This window comes from Pseudopodoces humilis, chromosome 7 (assembly GCF_049639895.1).
Source record: "Pseudopodoces humilis isolate 2021_Gansu_Grassland_sample_001 chromosome 7, ASM4963989v1, whole genome shotgun sequence".
Classification (NCBI taxonomy): Eukaryota; Metazoa; Chordata; class Aves; order Passeriformes; family Paridae; genus Pseudopodoces; species Pseudopodoces humilis.
Genome location: NC_142206.1, coordinates 37805914 through 37826314, shown reverse-complemented (window position 1 = coordinate 37826314; position 20401 = coordinate 37805914). Strand labels below are relative to the sequence as shown.

Sequence of the window (20401 nt, the reverse complement as noted above, 5' to 3'; positions counted from 1 at the left end):
TATTGAAGAAGATAGTGTCTGCCAGTAAACGAGATTTAGTCTAGTTTCTGCAAAGTGAAGGTGTATTTAAAATGGCTGCCCATTCTTCAAGGGAATGGAATGGGGGTTAATTGCTTGAGTTTTTCTTCAATAAAACTAGCATTGTCTCGTGGCTGAGTTGATGGTCTTTTGACAGTGTAAGTTTGGATAACCAGAAACGGACAGAACTAAAACCTGCCCTATACTTGAGTTTTTGGTTAAAAGAAATTGTAAATTAATTGCTATCGTACTTCTTTTAACTTTAGGAAGGAGAGGGCAAAATGGGTATAAAGAATTTACAAGACAAGAAGAGACCGCTTGTGAAAAGAGTGAACCTCTTACTGCTGAAGATGAAGAAGCTTTAAAACAGGAACAGCAAAAGAAGGAGAAGGAGCTGTTAGAAAAGATTCAGAATGCAACAGCCTGCACAAATATCACCCCACTGGGTCGTGACCGTCTCTACCGACGCTACTGGATTTTCCCTTCTGTTCCTGGATTGTTTGTAGAGGAGGACTATTCGGGTCTCACAGAAGACATGTTGTTGCCTCGAACCTCTTCCTTTCAGAATAGTGGACAGTCTTGCACAAATGAACCTCAGGTATTCAGTAAAACTGGAGAGTCTTTGAAATCCTCTGAATCTACCTCCAATATTGACCAAGATTCCCACACCAGTGTTGTCGTAGAGGTGCCAAGGCCAGTATACAAACCAAACCGTTGGTGCTTTTACAGTTCTCGGGAACAACTGGACCAACTCCTAGAGGCTCTCAATTCCCGAGGACATAGGGAGAGTGCCTTAAAAGAAACTCTTTTACAAGAGAAAAGTAGAATATATGAACAACTAAGCAGTTTTCCTGTGGAGAAATTCCATATTCCAGGTAAATGAAAGGTTCTTGGTCTTAATTTGCTTCTACAGATAAAGCTTCTTTATAATATTATAGAAACCTCTAGTTCCAATTTAACTGTAATTTCTAAGATCTAAGAATTATTCTTAAGCTTTTTTTCACTCGATGGAAAACATGTTTGGTTTTTTCCCTTCCTTTTTTTTTTTTTTCCCCTTCCTGCTTGACAGACCTTTGTGGTATTTTGTAGTGTTTCATGCTAAAAAAAGGCAATAATTTTTCCGTGATCTTCTTGTGTAGTAAACCAGGATTGGCTTTTAAACAGACAACTTTAGGAAGTAATTTTAGCTTTGGAAAAAGATTAGCTGGAGAATAAAATTAATACGTGCTAAAAAGCTGTGTAGCTGTATTGGTTGTTACATGGATTAGCATCAGTGCAGTGGCATTTTGTGATATTATTCTTTTCTGGGTTTTTTTCCCTTTACTTCCTGTGGCAGACACTCAGTACAGAAGGGAACAGCAGGATAGCAGATGTTTTATGGGTTTTTAAACATAGGAGTATACTGAAAACTATCCTAGACCTAGGATTTAGGGGTTTTTCCTTTTTCTCCTAGCCAAGTATTTTGCCATTGATTGGCAAGGCATTGTCTCCAATCACTGATAAAATTCTGCTCATACAGGCTTACAGCTGGCTTGCTTATAGCCTGGTGGTGGGTAAACAATGTTACCAAAGTGGGGCTCCCTAGGGTAAGACTCAAGAAATTGCATTTTGTTTTTAATTATAACACATTACCTTGAGGTTTTGGGGTTATCTGTGTTGGGGCAAGGGAGAATTATCCACAGCAGACACAAATTCTGTTTTCCTAGCATGTGTATGCTAGGACATGCAGTGAGCACATCAGATACTACTGAATTAATAACCGATCTACCATTTATTTTGGTGGAAACTAGCACAGGACAGAGGTTTGGCATAGTAATTAAGCTTTATTTGGAGGCCTTTTTTCTATATTGGGATTTTTTTTTGGTGAGAAAATCTCCATCATCTTCTGATATGTTTGAGTTTGTGTGGTTCCTTATTTTCTTCATTGCTGCACCTTTATCTGTATTTTGCGTGTTGCTTTCTGCTCTGAAGCAACTTGATGTCCACAGTCATAGATTTTTCTTCTCTTTCAATGTTAGAACTGAAGAATAACATTGATTTTCATTAAAAAAATAAAAATAGAGGCAGCTTTGAGCTTCATTTTAATAGGCATAAAGAAAATTCAAATGCAGTGGTCCAATACCAGTGGTGCCACACCACTGTGTGGTAAGCAGGGATAAATAGCTACATGTAGACGCACTTGGTTGGGAGCTTTTCTGCTGTGGACTCCAGATGCTGCCCTATTGCCTTCACTCAAATGACTTGCAGGACAAGAGGGATTCTCCTGCAGTGTAGGCTGTGCTTCTGCCTTTTCCAGTTCCTGCTCAAAAAAGCATGGAAATAAAATTGATTTGTGCTATTACTTGATTTTATTCCAGCATCTGCTAGTGTTTCCTTGTCAATTATTTGAAAAGCAGTGGCTGCTTTTCTGGTTCTGCTCAAGAAAAATACTGCATTTCTTCTTGGCTTTTAAACTTAAAAAGGACGTTTCCCACATCCAGGCATTAGAGTTGCTAGTTTACATTTTGAGAGTATTTGCATGATTACTTTCAGTTACAGGGAATTGTTTCAGCAATTGAGAGCATCTTAGAAATTCATCCTGTGCTTTTTTAGCAACAGCTTTATTTATTGAATTTATTAAATATCCCTTAAATTGTTGCATGTAGCTTCTTATCACTGCACTCAAAGGTTTTAAGGTAAATCCTGTGAACAAAAATGTTCATCACCTATGCAGACTTACAAGCACTAATTTAGGATGTGGGCAGACTTTCAGCTCTTTCCTGTGGGTTTTGAGTTTTTGCATGAACTTTGAGTTCTCTTGGGAGTAAGTTTTTACTTGATGGCCCATCATCATCAGCTCTCACCTTGTTTTCATAAATTATCATGTTGTCTTTCTCCTTTTTTCCCTGCCTTTAATTAGAGGATGCAGTCAGTCTTGTCTGTGCCTGTATCATATCTTTTTGTTTTGTTTTAAGGTTAGGTTTTTAAAAGAGATTTTATCTTGCTGTGTTCTGTTAGGTTTTATGATTTTCATTTTCACATGATTATTTTAAGTGTTTCTGTGATAAAGGTACATGCAGTAAAGACAGTTGAAGAGTTCTCTTGTAAAGAGCAATCAAGTAATAGAAATGTGACTTTATTCTCTCTTTTTTTCTTCCTTGCACTTAGAGCAAGGTTGGTGTTACTTATTTACTACTTCTGAAGGAATTTTAAGACAAAAAAAACTCTTTGCATTAGCAAGGGTTTCTTTTATGTGTTGTTATGAGTGCATGCCAGTCATCTCTTGGCCATCTATTGGTCATCATTACCCTGCGTGGTTGAATCAGATACCTTAGTTGGCACAGATACTGGTGTTGGCACCTAGTTACAGGAAGGGAATTTTGAACCCATGTATTCAGCTTGTTCTGTCTTGTACTATTGTTCTTTCTGCTAACAGCTTCTTTAAAGAAACAAGATCTGCTAACACCAAATTACTTGCTGTTCTTGCAGAAAAACCTCAGATTGACGTCAGACCTCCTATAGGGCGGGGAAGGATGCAGAATGTCCATGATGGATCTCACCTCTCTGCAGAGAAGCAGCTTGAACTGCGACTTAGGGACTTTCTTTTGGACATTGAAGACAGGATCTACCAAGGAACATTGGGGGCTATTAAGGTATTTGTAAATGGTAGAATGTAGGAACATAGTGGTGCCATCAAGTCTGTAACTTAAATGAGAACTCTTGCATGCAGTGGTTTTACTAAAAGCATAATTAAATTAAATGTATGCAGTAATGGGTACAAAAAGTTTGTGTCCTTTGATTCTTTAGAAACCTCAAATTCGTATGCTTGCTTCAGGTTACAGACAGACAGGCTTGGAGAGCAGCCTTAGAACATGGGCGGTATGAGTTTCTGAATGATGAAAACAAAGAAAATGGTGTTATTAAAACTGTGAATGAAGAATCTGAAGAAATGGAAACTGATGATCAAGATAAGTTTATTGTGAAAGACAGGTAAGAGTTGTAGTTTGAATAATGGTTCTTCTCTCTGAGCTTTATAGCAGTGCTCTGGTTTTCTTCGTCTGGGGGCTTTTTGACCTTCAAATTGTTTTTACCCTCAAATTCTTTCATACGGTGATTTTTAAGACTGTAAATCTTAAAATGAAAGATTTTATTTTGGTTTGTAGTCTCAAATGATGATGTTCTATTACCATATAAAGCTAAGGCACCAATTTTTACATCTTTCAGTATTCAGATATTACACTGCTCAAAGCAAACATTAATTATCAAAGAAGGAACATATGGGTTCATTTTGAAGTAATTTTAAATGCAGGGGAAAATTAAACTGGCAATTGATGTTTTGTTTTCCAGAAGAACCTTCCCCCTCAAAAAAAACCCCAAACCAAAAAACCTCACACAAGCAAAAAGAACCTCCAACAAGACACAAAACCAAAAACCAACAAACAAAACAACAAAACCAAAACACTTTGATTTCTGAAGAGTAGGAGGGTTGAAAAGGAAAAATGGTAATAGTAACAAATCTCTGGTTGAACTGGCCAGTGTGTACCTTGTGAGTCATAGTAAGAGCCACCAGGGCAACAGGCCATAGTCTGGATTAATTTTAAGCACAGCAGCAAAATGGAGATGTGATCTTACAACTTTAGGATACTACTTCTGTGGAGCAAGCTGCAACATAGTAAAAGGAAGGAAACCTCAAATCATATGGTGTTGTAGCTGTAAAGCGTTTTGTGGTGTTTTGCTTGGTTTTTAAACATTTGAGACAGATGTGGCTCTCTGATAGCAGTTCTTGTTGTAAATCAAACTTCGGAAATCACAGAAATGGTGAAGATTTCCAAATTCTTACTTCTCAGAAGTTGCATGCTTCTCAGAAATAAAGGTCTACATTAATATAGTTAATGTATATGAAATTGTATGTCTTGATAGGGTGTGAATATTGAAATACTTCAGGAAAAAAAATTAATTTGAGACAATCATTGCACTAACGTACAGTTTGCCTTATGTATTTTGTGATGCTTTCTCCTGTTAGACTTGTATAAAAGCTGTATTTCTGAGTGGACTTATGAACACTGTGTTGGATGTTAGGAATTTAAAGTTCTTCAAGTTTTTTTCTCATTTTATTTCAGTTCTCATTCATCAGTGTGACTTAGAATTTTCCTGTAAGACTGTCCTTTGAATCAGAGTTCTCTAGTTGCATGCAAAATGGATAGGGTCATCCTTTATATTAATTACACAATTTACAGGCATTTGGTTCTTGAAAGCCACAATATAGAAGTATTCCAGTGTTTTAACTAAGAGGCTGAAATTTATCTTTCCAGTTAATGTTGGGTACTTGTTCCATTGCCAACTCTCAATTCAACTGCAGAACTTTGTAGCTTAATTTTTTTTCCATTCGATACTGACTCCATCAGAGTTTCTGAATAAAGTCTACTCTAATAAAGTCTTGCATATTAAATCAGACTATGGGATTCTGAAATCATGTGATAGATTGCTTTTGATGTGGGGCTTTTTATCCACCTCAGAGCAAGTGACATCTCATTAAGACCTTGGAGTTTGACTAGTGAAATGTAAATAACTATGCAGCTTTCTTTCTGTTTGCTTTCAGGCTCTCAAAATGTGTGTGACTGCAAAATACAATGAATAGCTTTTAAGTGGGGAAAAAAGAACAGGGACAACCAAAAGCATTGCTTATTCACAAGAATAAAGCAGAATCCAGACAGTCTTAATTAGTTAATTTTTTATAAACCCCAAATAGAAATGGAATTTTATTTTCTGTAGTGTGAGCTTCTGTCCTACCCATTACTTAATGTCTGTGGTTCAGAAATATTAACTACATTTTGAAATTATTACTTAGTCTTTTGGCCCTGTTTCATTGGAAAACTACCTCTTTGGTGGTTTGTTTGTTTGTGGGGTTTGTTTGGTCGGTATCAGGGGTTTTCTTTAGTTGTTTTTTTTATTGTTTGGGAGGCTTTTTAACAACCCTTACATAAAAAGTTAGTATTTTATAAAGATCCTCCAAAGATGAGTACGTACAAGTTAACAAGTCTTAATTTACATTTAAAAATCACTTTATTTCTTTATTTTCTGTTCAAAAATCTTTTGAATTGTAGGGATTTGTGTAGTTGAACTTCTGCAGGTGGATGTGTTCTAAAAGGCTACACTTAACTGCTGGAAGTGTTTTCACTGAAGAATTATTGGGACTATATTCTTCACAAAAATCTGTCATAAACTAGGTGATGGATGTCACATCGAGTTTTCTGAAAGTCTTAATTGTTTTGAAATTTCTCATCTGCATTTCTTGCAATTTATATAACTGCTCCCTAAAGATGATTTATGTAGATTACCTAGGCTAGCTGAGCAAACACAAGAAATAGGATAGTTAATCCACACCTGTGTAGTATCCATTCATGTCCGTAATCCCTGCATGTACATCAAGTTAAAATAAGAAGCTTCTGTAGATGTATCTGCAAGTATTGCTGGTGTTAAGTTCAAAGACTTCAAAGAAAATTTTTTACATTTATCTTCTAGACTTGTTGGGTTAAAAACAGAAGCTCCAAGTGCTGCATCAACAAGCACAAGTACTCCTCAGCCCATCAGTAATGTGGTCCACTACTTGGCATCTGCACTGCTTCAAATAGAACAAGGAATTGAGCGCAGATTTCTCAAATCACCCCTTGGTAAGTCTCAGAATTGAAACTATATCTCTAGTTTTGTGTAAGATTTTGTAACTAACAAACCAAACACATCACCCCAACACTGCAATAAGACCCTGACCCCAAGCCCACTTGTTTGTTTTGTAAGACTGGATGCTTTAGAAGGACATCTTGGGGAAAAGAACAGAAAGTTAACATATCCATATATGTGTGTGTGTGTGTGTGTATGTGTGTGTGTATATACGTACATATATATATACACATATGTGAGTGTGTGTATATATATACACGCGCACATATGTATGTATATGTGTGTATATATGTGTGCATAAATACATATATTTACACATATACATACATATATATAAAATGTATTTAATTAACAAGCAAATTTTATGCTTAAGTACATGCTTATTTAACATTAGATTATTTCAGTGACCATGTTTATGTGGTGCTACAGTTACGCATTGGGAGACAAATTGTACCCTTGGGCAGAAATGATCAAGCTTTCTGGGGGAATACTATAATTCAGAATTACTGTTGAGGCCAGTGTGTCATGCAGTTCTAGGTTGTAAAATGTTTGCTTCTTTTTATACTGTTTCAGTGAAAGCAATATAGGCCTAGTTCACCTTGTTCAGCAATAATAGAATACTTACGGTAAAATATAGGAAAGACTTACACTGCAAACATTAAGATTCTCAGGTTTTGCATTTGTGCTATAAAACTTGGAAATAAAAGGTTGCAAGAAAAATCTAAACCAAAGCAGGATTATAGCTTGACTTTGACACATATTCCTTACTTGGCTTCCTCTAATGAGGCTCCAGAGGTGAGAGACAGGATCCAAAGTGCATAAAGTCATTTTGTTTTCCCATGATCCCTCAGGTCTGGTTTCCTTTGGATCTTTTTGCAGTTTGGAAGTGGACTTTTACCATTGAGAAATGTGTAAAGGTGGTTCCTCCTTTCCGAGGTGGCTGTCTTGGTCAGGCTTCCTGTCTGGATGGCACACTGGGGATGAGCTGTGCCATGTGCTTGGTGGGCTGCTTTACATCTCATCTCTGGTTTGCCACTGCAGTGCATTCCAGGGTCCTCCAGAGCAGCAGCTGCTACACACCCTGGTAGACTGATACTCTCCTCTGATAATCACTGTGTGTAAAATTCTTCTGCTCTGGAAGACTCTGCTGTAGTAGCTGAAAATGAAAATGCATGTTTTGGTGTGTTAACACAAGATATTAATGCCCTGTGGTGCAGTTGATCTGAAGTTGTTTCTGCATCTTGGCTGCTCCTGCATGGAGCCTGCTGTGTGGGTATCAGTTAACACTGAAGATGGGTCTGAGCTAGATTTGTGCCAGAGACTGACATGTGGGCATGGGTTCCCTTCCACAAGCTTTTGATATCTGTGTGATGACCTCTAGAAGATGGAAGTGCAGCAAATGATTGAGATGAAAGGGGAGAGCACAGGAATAGTTGAAACCGCAGCTGTTTAAAAAAGCTTTACTTGGCTGGGTGTTCGGTCAACTCAAATATGTCTGCACTTTCCAAGCCAGGCATGATACAGCTTATTTCCTGCTATATGACTAGATTGCAACCTGTGCAGCAGTTAATTGACAGTACCTCTAGCATTTGTCATACTTTTCATATACTTTTCCATATACTTTTACAAGTTGTAGATACATTGTGCATTATATGCCTCTTATTTCCATGCGGAGTCTGAGAATATTTTGCTGACAGTCCCTTGCTGACAGTTGTAAGTTTACTATTCCCCTAAGGGGAAAAACATAGTTATTAGCAGGCTATGGCCACAGATTGTGCATCCTGAGTAAGAGGAAGAAGACTAAACGAAGAAAAAGGCCCCAGAGGTGTTGGAGAGAAAGTTATTTAGCAGTCCTCTGTCTCCTTTTTGGTGGTTTCAACTCTGCCATCATCTTCTGTTGGTTCATGTTTTTACCTTTCCTTTGGAATGATGGTGGATTGTTTTTTTCTTAACTTGGAAATCCTGTTCTCTTAGGTGTTTTATACTGAGTGACAAAGGGAGCATATAAGGAAAACAAATGCTGTGTTTTGCATGTCTTAAATCTCTGATATTTGTTTACTGTAATGTGCCCGTGCATCTCTTCTGCTGTGAAAAATGCTACTGCTCTGCAATTACAGTAATGTATAGAATAACCTGCATCACTGAGGAGCAGGAAGGATCCCAGGTGTCCTCTGCTCTGGCTTACTGCCCTAACCATTAAGCGACAGTGTCAGGTTCCCTCTTGCTTTTTGGTGCCAAATGTCTCATGTTTTCAGTTACGTAATGGGCCACTTTTAGCAGGAGGGGAATCTGAATGAAGGCAAGATTGCATATGTATTACAGACATAGAAAAGTTCTCTACTTAGCTTGACAAGGAGGTATTTGTAGTGCTACTAAACCTTTTCATGAAAAGTAGACACTTGTTCTTCAGGACTGCTGTGTGCTCAAAACTGTGATGCATTTTTTCTCTGACCCCTCTGGAGTGTGACCAGTGGTATTCTGATGATAGAAATTAGCTCTAAGTTTGTAACCACTGAGGTTTAGTTTGAGGGGTTTTTTGTTTGACTGTTCTTACATAGATTACTATGTCTCTGCGCTCATTTTTTTTTTCTAACAGGAGGGGTGTTTTTTAATAGTTGTTCTAGTAATGTAAGGGAACCCCGCCTAGACAAAATGCCTTGCATAACTGTTTCTCATGTTAAATCTGATAATTCCAACTATTTTGGCTGATTGAATTACCACTGAAGTAAAATATTGGAAGTGAAGCAAGTGCTAGGAGTTCTGTTTTGGTAGCAGTACAGGGGAGCGCTTGTGGTAAAAAGAGTGCCCCTGCATTTCTGCTTTAAGCCACACTGAAAATGCTCTGTCCTTGTCATTATTTCAGTTCTTGCTTTCGCTGCAAAGTTTCTTTGCTTCCTCTATCCGTCCTTTTCCTCTGCTCTGTTCCTGTTAGGCAATGGAGCTGTACTTAACAATTTTTAGTTTTCATTTGTGGCTACTAGTCCTAAAGCCAGCACGCTGAAATTCCCTGCAGTCACTGGCAGGTTTATGCTGGTGGCCTCCAGGGTGCAGAGCAGACAAAGGGACCCAGCACAGCAGTAAAAGGACCAGCTGCTCCTCTCAGCTCCGTTTTTGTTTGAGGCTCTATCAGGCTGCCAAGAGCCTTGCTGGTGATTCTGATAGGTTTAGAGTTGAGGTGCATACCAAATGTTCAAGTGGAAGAGCAAGAAAAGACTGACAGAGAAGATAGTGATGTGAAAGGAGATCTGGAAACCCCAGAAAGGGCCCCTTCAGCTTTACAGAGCTGCTAGATGCCCACTAATCTTCTGTTGTCTGATTAAATGTAACATGATTTAAATTGCATGTATTTCTTAATTATGAACTTTTTGCAATCCTTTCATTAAATACTACTATGAAAATTTGGTTTTTCTTCCTTCAGTGCAGTCCAAGGTAATATTACAGGAGACTCATGGAAAGGAGGGGGTGCAGTTGCAGTACATTGTTTTCCTGCAAAAATTTCAGAGTTAAGATGTAAAAAAGCCTTTTTCTTTATTAAATAGTTGTTTGAAGGAAACTCTGAAGTGCTGCTTCTCAGAAGAAAAATTATTTGAAAAGGAAGAAATAGAAGCAGTTTTTGTTATGAATTTTGCTTCTTTTTTGATATAAATTTACTTTTCCTTACATTTCAAAATATTTTCCAGTGCAGTAATAGCTCTCGTCATTCCTTTTACAGAAATATGAAAGTTGAGGTATAAAATGATGAAGTGATTTGGTTGCCCTGGAGTTCAGTGAGGCATCCACAAAAAAAGTCTGCCTTCTGCTCTAGTTCAAGACTTCAGTCATTTAAGCATCCTTCAGATTTCCATGCAAAAGGTTGGGTTCTAATTCATGGGAGCACCTTTGAGACTGATGGTGGGAACCATCTGCCTACTTTGTAACTTGTGCCATGCACTTCTTGCATGCCAAAACAAAAATCCAAACCAACTTTTTTCTCCTTTTTGCTTGTCTTTATTCCATTCCTTTCTTTTTAAATTTTGTTGTTGTTTCCTGTAGTCCCAAAGGTGTTTCCTATTTATAGTTGTCCTCATAACAGCATCAGACATCTTCCAGCAGTATCCCGGGATATGATTAGTATATACACATACTTTGTTCTTATGCTTTCATTACTTCCCTGCAGAGTTTCATGAGCAGAGGCAGCAAAGGTGGAAATGGGCTGTTTATGATACAGAATTTTTGTTTACTCTTCAGAGAAGACAGTCAAAGAAGGTGCCTTGTAATTGCTGCAGATGAGGTTCACCATGGCTCTTCCTTCCTGGGAGGTTAATTTAATAATTTTAATACTGGAGATCACTACTGCACAAAAATGTCCAAAATAACATTGTTTCAAGTGGACAGATGAACTAATTCTCTTGGTCCTTGAGACCTGTGCCCATAACCTGGCTACATTTTCTGAGCTGTGAGGAGGTTTGTTGTCACAGACCAGACAAATTGTTTGCTGAGCAACCTGTGGTTAGTATCTGCTCCTGTGGCCATTTGCACCAGAGATGGACAGAAAGGTAAGGCCGGGTAGGAATTCAGACCTTTTAGTTCAAGCTTTCTTTTTGTAGTGGGAGTCAAAGTAAACAGTGGCATGTGCAATTCCTCCATGCACAGTACTCCCTTACCCTTCACTCTGTGAACATACTCTCAAGTCATGTGAACCACTGCTCAAGTCATGTTTTTAGACTACACAAGTATGGAATATAAAAAATAATTAAAAAATAATCTGCCATGCTTCAAAAAGGTATTTGAAATAACTCTATGAATTTAATGTTAGGTAATGCAGAAGATGAAAGGCACCACTGGGGGTATAAAAGGAGGAAGAGAGTGAAAGACAAGACTAGTCAGAGAGATGGTAAATTTTAAATGTTACTTGTATTGCTAAGAATTAGAAAGCATTGAATATTTTATCAGATTTTATTTTTTTCTTGTTTTTTACATAATTAATTTTGTATCCAGTTCCTTACATTGAAGGTATTGAAGACAAAGGTTTAAACCTGAAACAAATACAGCTCAAATATTTAAGACTAAAAAAAAAAGTTTCTGCAGCCAGAAATAAAGAACTGTATTTTTTATCACTTTGGGACCAAAATCTGCCTGTTAACATAATCCTGGGGTTTTTTTCCCCCTTTCTTTTAATGTCCCCATTTTTTTCTGAAACTTCACAGCATTGTGCAACTGCATATCCTTTCTAGAAACACTAAAATGGAAAACCCTTCCCTGAACTCAATTAGCTATTGATAGATGAGTGCATAGATCTGTCAAATCACTTCATTTGCATTGTAGCAAGGCTTGGAGGACTTAGCTGAGAGAAGGGTATCCCACTGTGCAGTGTAGAGCTGCTCAGACACAAAGGAAGAGGCCATTTCTCCCTCCAAGTTAACAATATAAAGGAGAAAGATGATAGATGGGAGAAAAAAGTGTTATTTTTATTTTACCAGTTGGAATCTAAAACAGTCGGGTGTTGTTTAGCGTGTTTGTTTCAGCAGCCAGACGTGCTGAAGCAGGTTGTGGTCAGTAATTTTCATCTCTACTTGCTCTGCAAATTCGCAGTTGCAATATATTTGTCATGTTGTGTGATGAACTATATTGGTGAGCCAATCCAGGCTGAAAATAACATCCAAATTAAAGTAATAATGGTGAAGCTGTCATTGTTAGCCAAATAAATACTTGCCAGGCTATATATATGCTTGAGATAAAGTGTCTTTAAGAGTAAGAGTTACAATACAAATCTGATTTAAGTTATTTTAATTTTCTTACTGAATTAAAACCAAACAAACAAACATGGAGATATACTGCAGTGCTGTGAAAAGGATCTTGTCCACTGTCTTCAGAAGACTGAATTTAACATAGGAAGCCTAAGGACCAAGTAATAGGAAATGTTAGGAAATACAGGTTTGCAGTCCAGGAGTGGCTGTATTTTATTTATGAAGCTGTGTTGCCTGTTTATCGTCTGCCTTCTCCCATCGCTTCTCTTGTGCTGCTTGCTGCTAATGCAAATGTATGCAAGATTAGACAAATCCTGGCAGCCAGTTGATGAGGCAGAAGGGCCTTGCCAGGAGAGCAATTAGTCTCATTTTTGTTCTTTCATTTTATTTGTTACTAGATATTTTCTCTTCCTGTTCCTGACAATAAATCATTTGGCAGACAGGTGCATCACAGGCCATTTGTGTGCCCACTGTCAGTAGTGCAGCAGGCAAGGTGGCATTATGTACTTGAGTGCATCATTAATCAACTGAGATCCAGTAGTAGCTGGACTATCACTTTTGAAGAGAAGTCTTCAGACATTTCCATAATCAAAAGTACTGTTGTATTGTCTCTTCCTGTCCTCAAACCCTCTTACTTTAAAATGCAAGAAATAACTTTCAGCTTCAATAAAGATATTAGCTCTCTGCTCAGCAACAGCAGTGCACGATGTCATTTATACCTTCTCTTTTCTCTCAGGTTCTCAAACAGCCTATCTGGTTCTCTAGTTCCCAGCTGCCCATTCCTATTCGGTACTGTTCCCCTCGCTATCCAGTGTGTGTGTTTGTGTGGCCTGGATTGCAAACCAAAACTATTTGAAAATACCGTCTAATTTCTCACCCTTGTTCCCTCCCCCATTTATTTTTGACTTAATTAGGAACTCGTGTGTTACTTGGTTTGACACTTGATGTGCACCACAGGTCCCTCCTGTGTGCTACATTGCTTAAAAGGTATTAAGGAAGCAGCTACATTTCATCCCAATCTCACCCAACCTGGTCAGCCCCACAGAGGTGCAGGTGCTTGTGAAGGCAGAGTGCATGGCAGGAGCAAAGGCAGGGGGGCATGGACAGAAACGTTCTCTGGTAAACTCTACTGGAGCAAGTGTGGGTGATAAGTGCCTTCAAGCTGTTCTTTGCCAGTGAAGTTTCAGGTACTTTCTTTAAACATTTTGAGATTTCCAAATGTAAATACAAAGGAAGGTAAATTGAATGCGTGATCATTTTTTCATAATCTTAAGTAACGTTTCATACTTTATAAATTGAATCAAATTAGGTTTCCAGGTTGATATCTGAGTTTACTGTCTTATTAATGACCTATGTATGTGCAAGTTCTAAGTTGAATAGGTATTGAAGAGTAAAATCCTAAAGCTCCAGCATCTTTGAAACTATGGAGAAAATACTCTAGTATTGAAGAGATAAGACAAAGGTTGAATTATTATCCCAGTTTGCTACTTGCTGTCTGTTTGACAGTCATAGTATTACCTCATATTCTAGAAAAACCTGGATCTTTGAAAAAGAAGTTTGATAATTCTGTGGGGGTTTGTCATTTTTCTTATTTTTTTAAATCCCCTTCTTCAATGGAAGATGCCAGTGATGGTGGACGGTCCTATAAAACAGTTCTGGATCGCTGGAGAGAGTCACTTCTTTCTTCTACCAGCTTATCCCAAGTCTTCCTACATCTGTCTACATTGGATCGAAGTGTCATCTGGTCCAAGTCCATCCTCAATGCTCGCTGCAAAGTGTGTCGGAAGAAGGGCGATGCAGAAAGCATGGTGCTGTGTGATGGCTGCGACCGAGGATATCATACGTACTGCATCAGGCCCAAGCTGAAGGTATCTTAGGAGAAAGAAGTGCTTCCTTTACACACAGAACTTGAATAGTTCTTATAACGTAATTGCATGTTGCTAATGCTTTTTCTCTTCATCTCCCCTTCTGTTTCTAGGTCATTCCTGAAGGAGATTGGTTTTGCCCAGAGTGCCGACCAAAACAGCGCTCTAGACGCCTCTCCTCCAGACAGAGACCCTCTGTGGAAAGTGATGAAGAGACTGCTGAACAACTAGAAGGGGAAGAAGAGGCAAACTATGATGAGATGGGACAAAGTGAGGAGGAGCATTATGAAGAAGAGCAAGATGAGGAGGATGAATCTCAAGAGGAGGAAGAGATCAGGTAAATTGACCTGTTGAAATATCACCTTGATCATTATGTGGAGTAATTGTTCACATAAGCATGTATCTTGAAACCCTAGTTTGAAAAAGGTATTTATTTTTTAGAAAAATGGCAGCTTGTTACGAATTTGTCTTTTACCAAAAGATTTAATACTTAAAAAAGCTGGGGCCACTGGACTTGGGCTTACTTTTCAGGATAAAAGTTCCAGCTTTGGATGTATGGGTGAGAGAAGGCCATCAGAGCTGCAGTTCTGTACATCTACAGTTTGAATGTAAAGTGGAGAGAGTTTCAAGCAGTAAAGGTTTTCTGGAGAAAACCTGGAGTTGTTTTTGTCCAGGTTTGAATTTTGAAGGACTAGATGCATACAGTAAGTTATTAGAACGTTAGGGAAGACAGTCCATTGGAGGCCACATGACATTGGGAAGGCTTGATGCTACTAATGCAGTAGCTGTTTCAAAAAGGCCAACAAACAAACCAAACCACCCTTATCCCCTGAAAAAGCCCCCCAAAACCATAACAACACCAAAACAAACAAAACCCAAACAAACAAACAACCCAAGAAAACCACCTTGGAAAACAACCAACCAAAAAACATTACACAATCAACTAAATAATACAAAGTGATAATTTCAGTAAAAATTGGATTTGATACACATGCCAGCAGCATAAAAATAGAAGGAAACTTCTGATCTCAGAGTATTTATCTTCTCTTTTTGGTAGTCTTTTGAATTGTCTAAAGCAAGGTTATTTGCAGCTCTGACAGTCAAGATTCAGTAGTTGGAGGGAATGTGCATGTCCTCGGGAAATAAATTTATCTCTAGGATCTTCTCTCTCCCCTGTAAAGGAAGGGGAGTATTGAGTATTAGTTATAAACCCTGAGCAGAGCGTAACTCTTATATGTAGCATTTTACAAGTGTCTTTTATTTATGTGGCTGATAATAATGTTCAGAAATCCTAGTAGTTAACACTTGCTGTGAGAAATAAGTGATTTAAAGAAATTGATAACTGATGCTTCATTTGATGTATTCCTATTGCATAAGCTGCAAAGGTGATCAGAATCCTGAGCATTTCTTTAAGGTATGTACTCCATGTAACATTTTATGGAGACCCCAGAGCAGTATTTAAGATAACAGTAATTACGGGTGACTGACTGCATCAGGTTGCAAGTCAGCTGCTTACCAGCTCAACCTTGAATGGCTGGGTTTTTTAAATGCTGAATTGGAAAACTGAGGGAAGAGATGAATGGCATTTTGGAATAAATAAATATGACTGTTCACTTTGTAGCCCATCAAAGCAAGGAAGATCCCAGGTCAAGTTTCCATTAAAAATGAGAGCAGCCAAACTCAACAATCCATTCTCAAGTCAGAACAGCCAGCGTCAGGCAAGATATGCTTCTCGGAGCCAGCAAGTTGAATCTTCGTCAAAAATTACCAGAAGGGGTTTAAGAAACATAAAATCAGCCTCTTCAGCAGTGACAAAGCCTACTTTAAGACTTAATAGTCGGACCACTCGTCAGAGCCAAAGTTCATTACAAGCAGATGTTTTTGTGGAGTTACTTGGTCCTCGGAGAAGACGAAGAGGAAGAAAGAGTGCTGATAGCACACTGGAAAACAGCCCTTCCAACTCTCTTGGATTTCGAATTGTTGATACTGCAGATCCCAGTGAACGGCTTAGGAAATTTCCAGTTTCTGCTTCAAAGCTCTCTCTTCCTGTTGCCGAGCCCAAGAGAAGAGGCAGAAAACGACAATCTACAGGTTAGAGAAATGTGTTCATCACAGCAAAATCCACATTCTGTTCCTCGCTAAAATATTTGTGTGGTAGAGCATGGAGACTGGAAGTAGTGGTTGAAGGCAGTTTTGCCACTTCCAATTAGACACTTTCTTTGTTTTCCAGTGGGATAAGTGAATCTTAAAATTTTCAGCCATCTGAGATTTATTGTATCCATACTTGAAATTTCGTATTTGCACACAATATGCTCTGTAATAATAAGTGGATAGAAATTTTGACAGTGTCTTAATCCATGCAAATGAAAATGTTTACTTGTAGCTTTTATGATTTTATTTTATTAAAGAATTAAACAGTGAAGAACGCAGATAGAGGCAAGGTAGCAAAAATGGGAATATACACACACAAACAGAAACTGCTGCTAGAAGAAAAATGTTGTCTGTCTGGTATAGGGCTAACAGTGTCCTTGCTTGTTGAGGTAATACTTTGATGGTAAGGAAATACTTGGAAAGATACAATAACCTTTTAAAAATAAAAAGGACCCAGTGTGAGACTGAAGAGTGTAAAAGAGCTTGCACTCCAGTGTGGCAGTCTTGTATTCTGCACTGTGTCTGTCTGTCACTATTCAGAATTTCTGAGCTTTTCCTTTAACCACCCTGCTGACTACCCTTGAAAGCAGATAAAACCACTCTGAATAGAGGTTTTGTGAAAGTAAAGTTAGGAGCAGGCAGCTTATTCTGTTTTTTCTCTAATAGGGCTTTTCTTCAAGTGTTTAACAAATTGTTTTAAGATAGAAATCAGTGAAAAAAATAATGTCCAAAATTAATGGAATGGAGGAGGTGCCCAGCTAAGTCCTGGTACTTAGCATTTTGTATGACAAGAGACATTTTAGTAGTAAATCACAAGACTGGAGTATATTTAATACTTTTGGCAAAACTACATGCCTTGTGCTTTTAAAGTACAGTTTTAGTACCCCAAAATAATGGTGTTTCAACTTTTTTTTTTTCTTTTAATTTTACTTGTTAGGCATTAAATTTTGTCTTGTGTGGTGTTGGGTTGTTTCTTTTTTCCCCAGAATCATCTCCTCCGATATTGAACAGGAGAAGTTCAGGTCGTCAAGGCGGAGTCCATGAACTCTCAGCTTTTGAACAACTCATAGTGGAACTGGTGCGACATGATGACAGCTGGCCTTTCATGAAACTGGTTTCCAAAATCCAGGTAACTGACAGAACTGTAGAGGGAACAGTAATGGCTGAGAGTCCTGCTTGCTGCTGGTAAACCTTGGGAATTTACAGCATGGTCCAAACGGGGATAGAGCCAAGCAATGAGATTCAGAACTCTCACATTTCAGCTCAGATCTTTGGTGCCAGAAATTACTTTTAGAATTGATGTGCTATTCACAAAGTTTTAAGCATGCTTTTCATCGGGCATTTTAAAATGTGAAATGCTTTGGTTTGAAAACACCCAACCAAATAAGTAGAGCACAGGACTGCTAAAGGTAGTGGTTATTAATTAATCAGTTGAATTAATCTTTAATTTATGCAAAGACATTCTGAGGACAGACCTGTGATAAATAATGAAATAGAAACAACTTCACGCTGATCTTAAGTATAATGCAATAAAAAGTGATTCTGTAGCTTCATTTTTAATTCCCTCTTGTTTAAACTTCAAAATACTGGATGATAATGTGAGCACCCAAAGTAAGTGCTGCTCCAGATGTTTTTAGTACAATAAAACTTCCCAAAGCTGCTTTCTGCAGACTGCACTGGCTTGTAAGGCACTGCTGGAACTATCTGACCCTGCCAAAGTGCCTGTCCTTTCTAAGCTGTCTGGGGCAGCTCTGCACAGACATTCTTGGGGATCTGGAGTTTGGCATTCTAAAAGTTCTGCTAAAATTAGCAGTGATAGCTGTTTAATGAAGACTTGAAACTCTGAATTCAGAGTCACAAATAGTTGGAAGGATTAATCTTACCTGGACAAGGAGAATGATGTACAAACATGAATGAACGAAGTAAGCATAGAGGAGGAGGAGGAGAGGAATTTTGAATGAAATGGAGATCAGTGACTGCCTACTAAAGCATTGGAATTATGTTGGGAAGGGCAAGAATCTGGTGAATGCAAGGAAGGATGGAGAATTCAACTTAATTTTGATGCTGAAGCTAAACTGCCAAAATTCAGTGCATTCTGGTTTGCCGGAATCAATCACTAAGGGATAGTCTCCATGTAGTTGGAAGGAAAAGTCCATACCTCACCCAAATTTTCTTCATCACAATAGATACTTTGGTTTAATCTTATAGCTTCCTTTAAGACGGTATAAAGAATACATTGAATGGTCTGTGCACAGCAAGCCAGAAAGAGAAAATTACTTTTCATTTTAGTAATTCCATAAACAGCACCCCTAAAGGGAAAGGAATGAAAAATATATCAATTTAATTCTGTTTCTCTACTAATTGTTCCTTTAGGTTCATTTGCAGGTTGCACTTGATCTAGAGTAAAATTACAGGCCATAACTAAAAACTTTGTTTTAAAACATACATGATGGTGCATGTGGGTATTTTTCCTTGGAGAGGGGGAAGTCATGTTTGCATCATATTCCTTTTCTTTTCACTTCCCCCACCCCATTTTGTGAGACAGTCACCCTAGACTTGGTGCTTACTGGAATTCAAAATTGGATCCAAATGATCACTACACTTAAAGGTTAGGCAGTCCTTTTCCTTCCTTGATTCTTGATCCCATAGTTGTTCTGGAGTGGTGGTTGCTCTCTGGTACTTGCATTCAGTCTTCTGCTTGCTGCTCTTCAAGATTTCATTTACAATTAAATGGAATCTCAGAATTCTGAATGAAGAATGGTGAAGTCAAAACGGTTATTACTCATGATTAAAGAGCTTTTAACATTGTAATATATTACAGGAAAAATAAAAAATGTATAATATTGGAAATAATTTTTGTACTTGACAGATGGGAATAGCTGGAACGGATAATGCTTATCTGGTCATGCACTTTTCTTACAGTTGTAGATTTATTCATTAAATTGTTGGCAAATGTTTGTTGTAATCTGCTAACTGAATGATACAAAAAACAGAAAAGCAGTGCCTGAAAACTAGTAATCAGTTCAGGCAGTGAAGGTAATTGTGTAGGACTCCTGTTATTTCAAAGCAAAACAAATCCTTTCTGATACATGATTTGCTTTATGTTTTACATAGGCAGAATTTAAGCTTCCATTTAAAGCCATTTGTCCATCTATCTTTTTGTCTGGATTTTGTTTTAGGTACCAGACTACTATGATATCATCAAAAAACCTATTGCCTTAAATATAATTCGTGAAAAAGTGAATAAATGTGAATATAAGTTAGCATGTAAGTATTATTTATTAGAAGGGGTATATTGTACCATGTTCTCTCACTTTAAATACTTGTCCTAAAATAGAACTGTGTCAGATGATTAGAAAACTGAAATTGTGTTTGCTTTGGGGGTTTGTGGCGTGTTTTGGGTTTTTTAAAAGAGCAGTTACTAATATTTTTTAAATAAAATCTGTTGAATATAGTTCCTTTACTACTAACATACATGATAGATAGATAAAAAATGGGCAGCTATGAAACTTCCGGTAATTTTTCAAGCCTTTAATATCAATAGGTGACACTGATGGAATATTAGAAAAGGTACTGTTGTTTCTGTCTGATTTTTATTTCCTGTATTGATAATCAGAGAAACTTAAGAATGTTTACATGGAACAGCACTGATACAGTGAAAGAAGCTTGATACATGTAAAGACATTTTTGTGTTGCAGCTCTGTAATTAATTTATTTTATTCACTAGCTGAATTCATTGAAGATATTGAGCTGATGTTTTCGAACTGCTTTGAATACAACCCTCGTAACACAAGTGAAGCAAAAGCTGGAACTAGACTTCAAGCTTTCTTCCACATTCAGGCTCAAAAGCTTGGACTTCCGATCACATCTGGTAATGTGGACCACACCGCTCCTGCGGTGAAGAAGTCACGAATCTAACCTCTGCCTTCCAAAGGATTTTTTTGAGGGAATTTATTACATTCATTAAAATGGATCGTTAAATTA

At 37.8% G+C, this 20401-nt stretch overlaps 1 protein-coding gene across 3 annotated transcripts in view; it reads left to right on the top strand.

Annotated features, from left to right (window-relative positions):
• BAZ1A (bromodomain adjacent to zinc finger domain 1A) overlaps positions 1-20401 on the top strand; it is a 65326-nt gene extending 44925 nt beyond the window's left edge. For all 3 annotated transcript variants that reach the window (XM_014249946.2, XM_005520299.3, XM_014249944.2), the window contains exons 18-27: positions 285-893; positions 3487-3650; positions 3833-3987; positions 6520-6668; positions 14022-14269; positions 14380-14603; positions 15888-16357; positions 17404-17546; positions 19597-19684; positions 20145-20401. In XM_014249946.2, the coding sequence (XP_014105421.2) occupies positions 285-893; positions 3487-3650; positions 3833-3987; positions 6520-6668; positions 14022-14269; positions 14380-14603; positions 15888-16357; positions 17404-17546; positions 19597-19684; positions 20145-20335 (2441 nt within the window). In that variant the 3' untranslated portion in view covers positions 20336-20401. The remainder of the gene's footprint in view (positions 1-284; positions 894-3486; positions 3651-3832; positions 3988-6519; positions 6669-14021; positions 14270-14379; positions 14604-15887; positions 16358-17403; positions 17547-19596; positions 19685-20144) is intronic.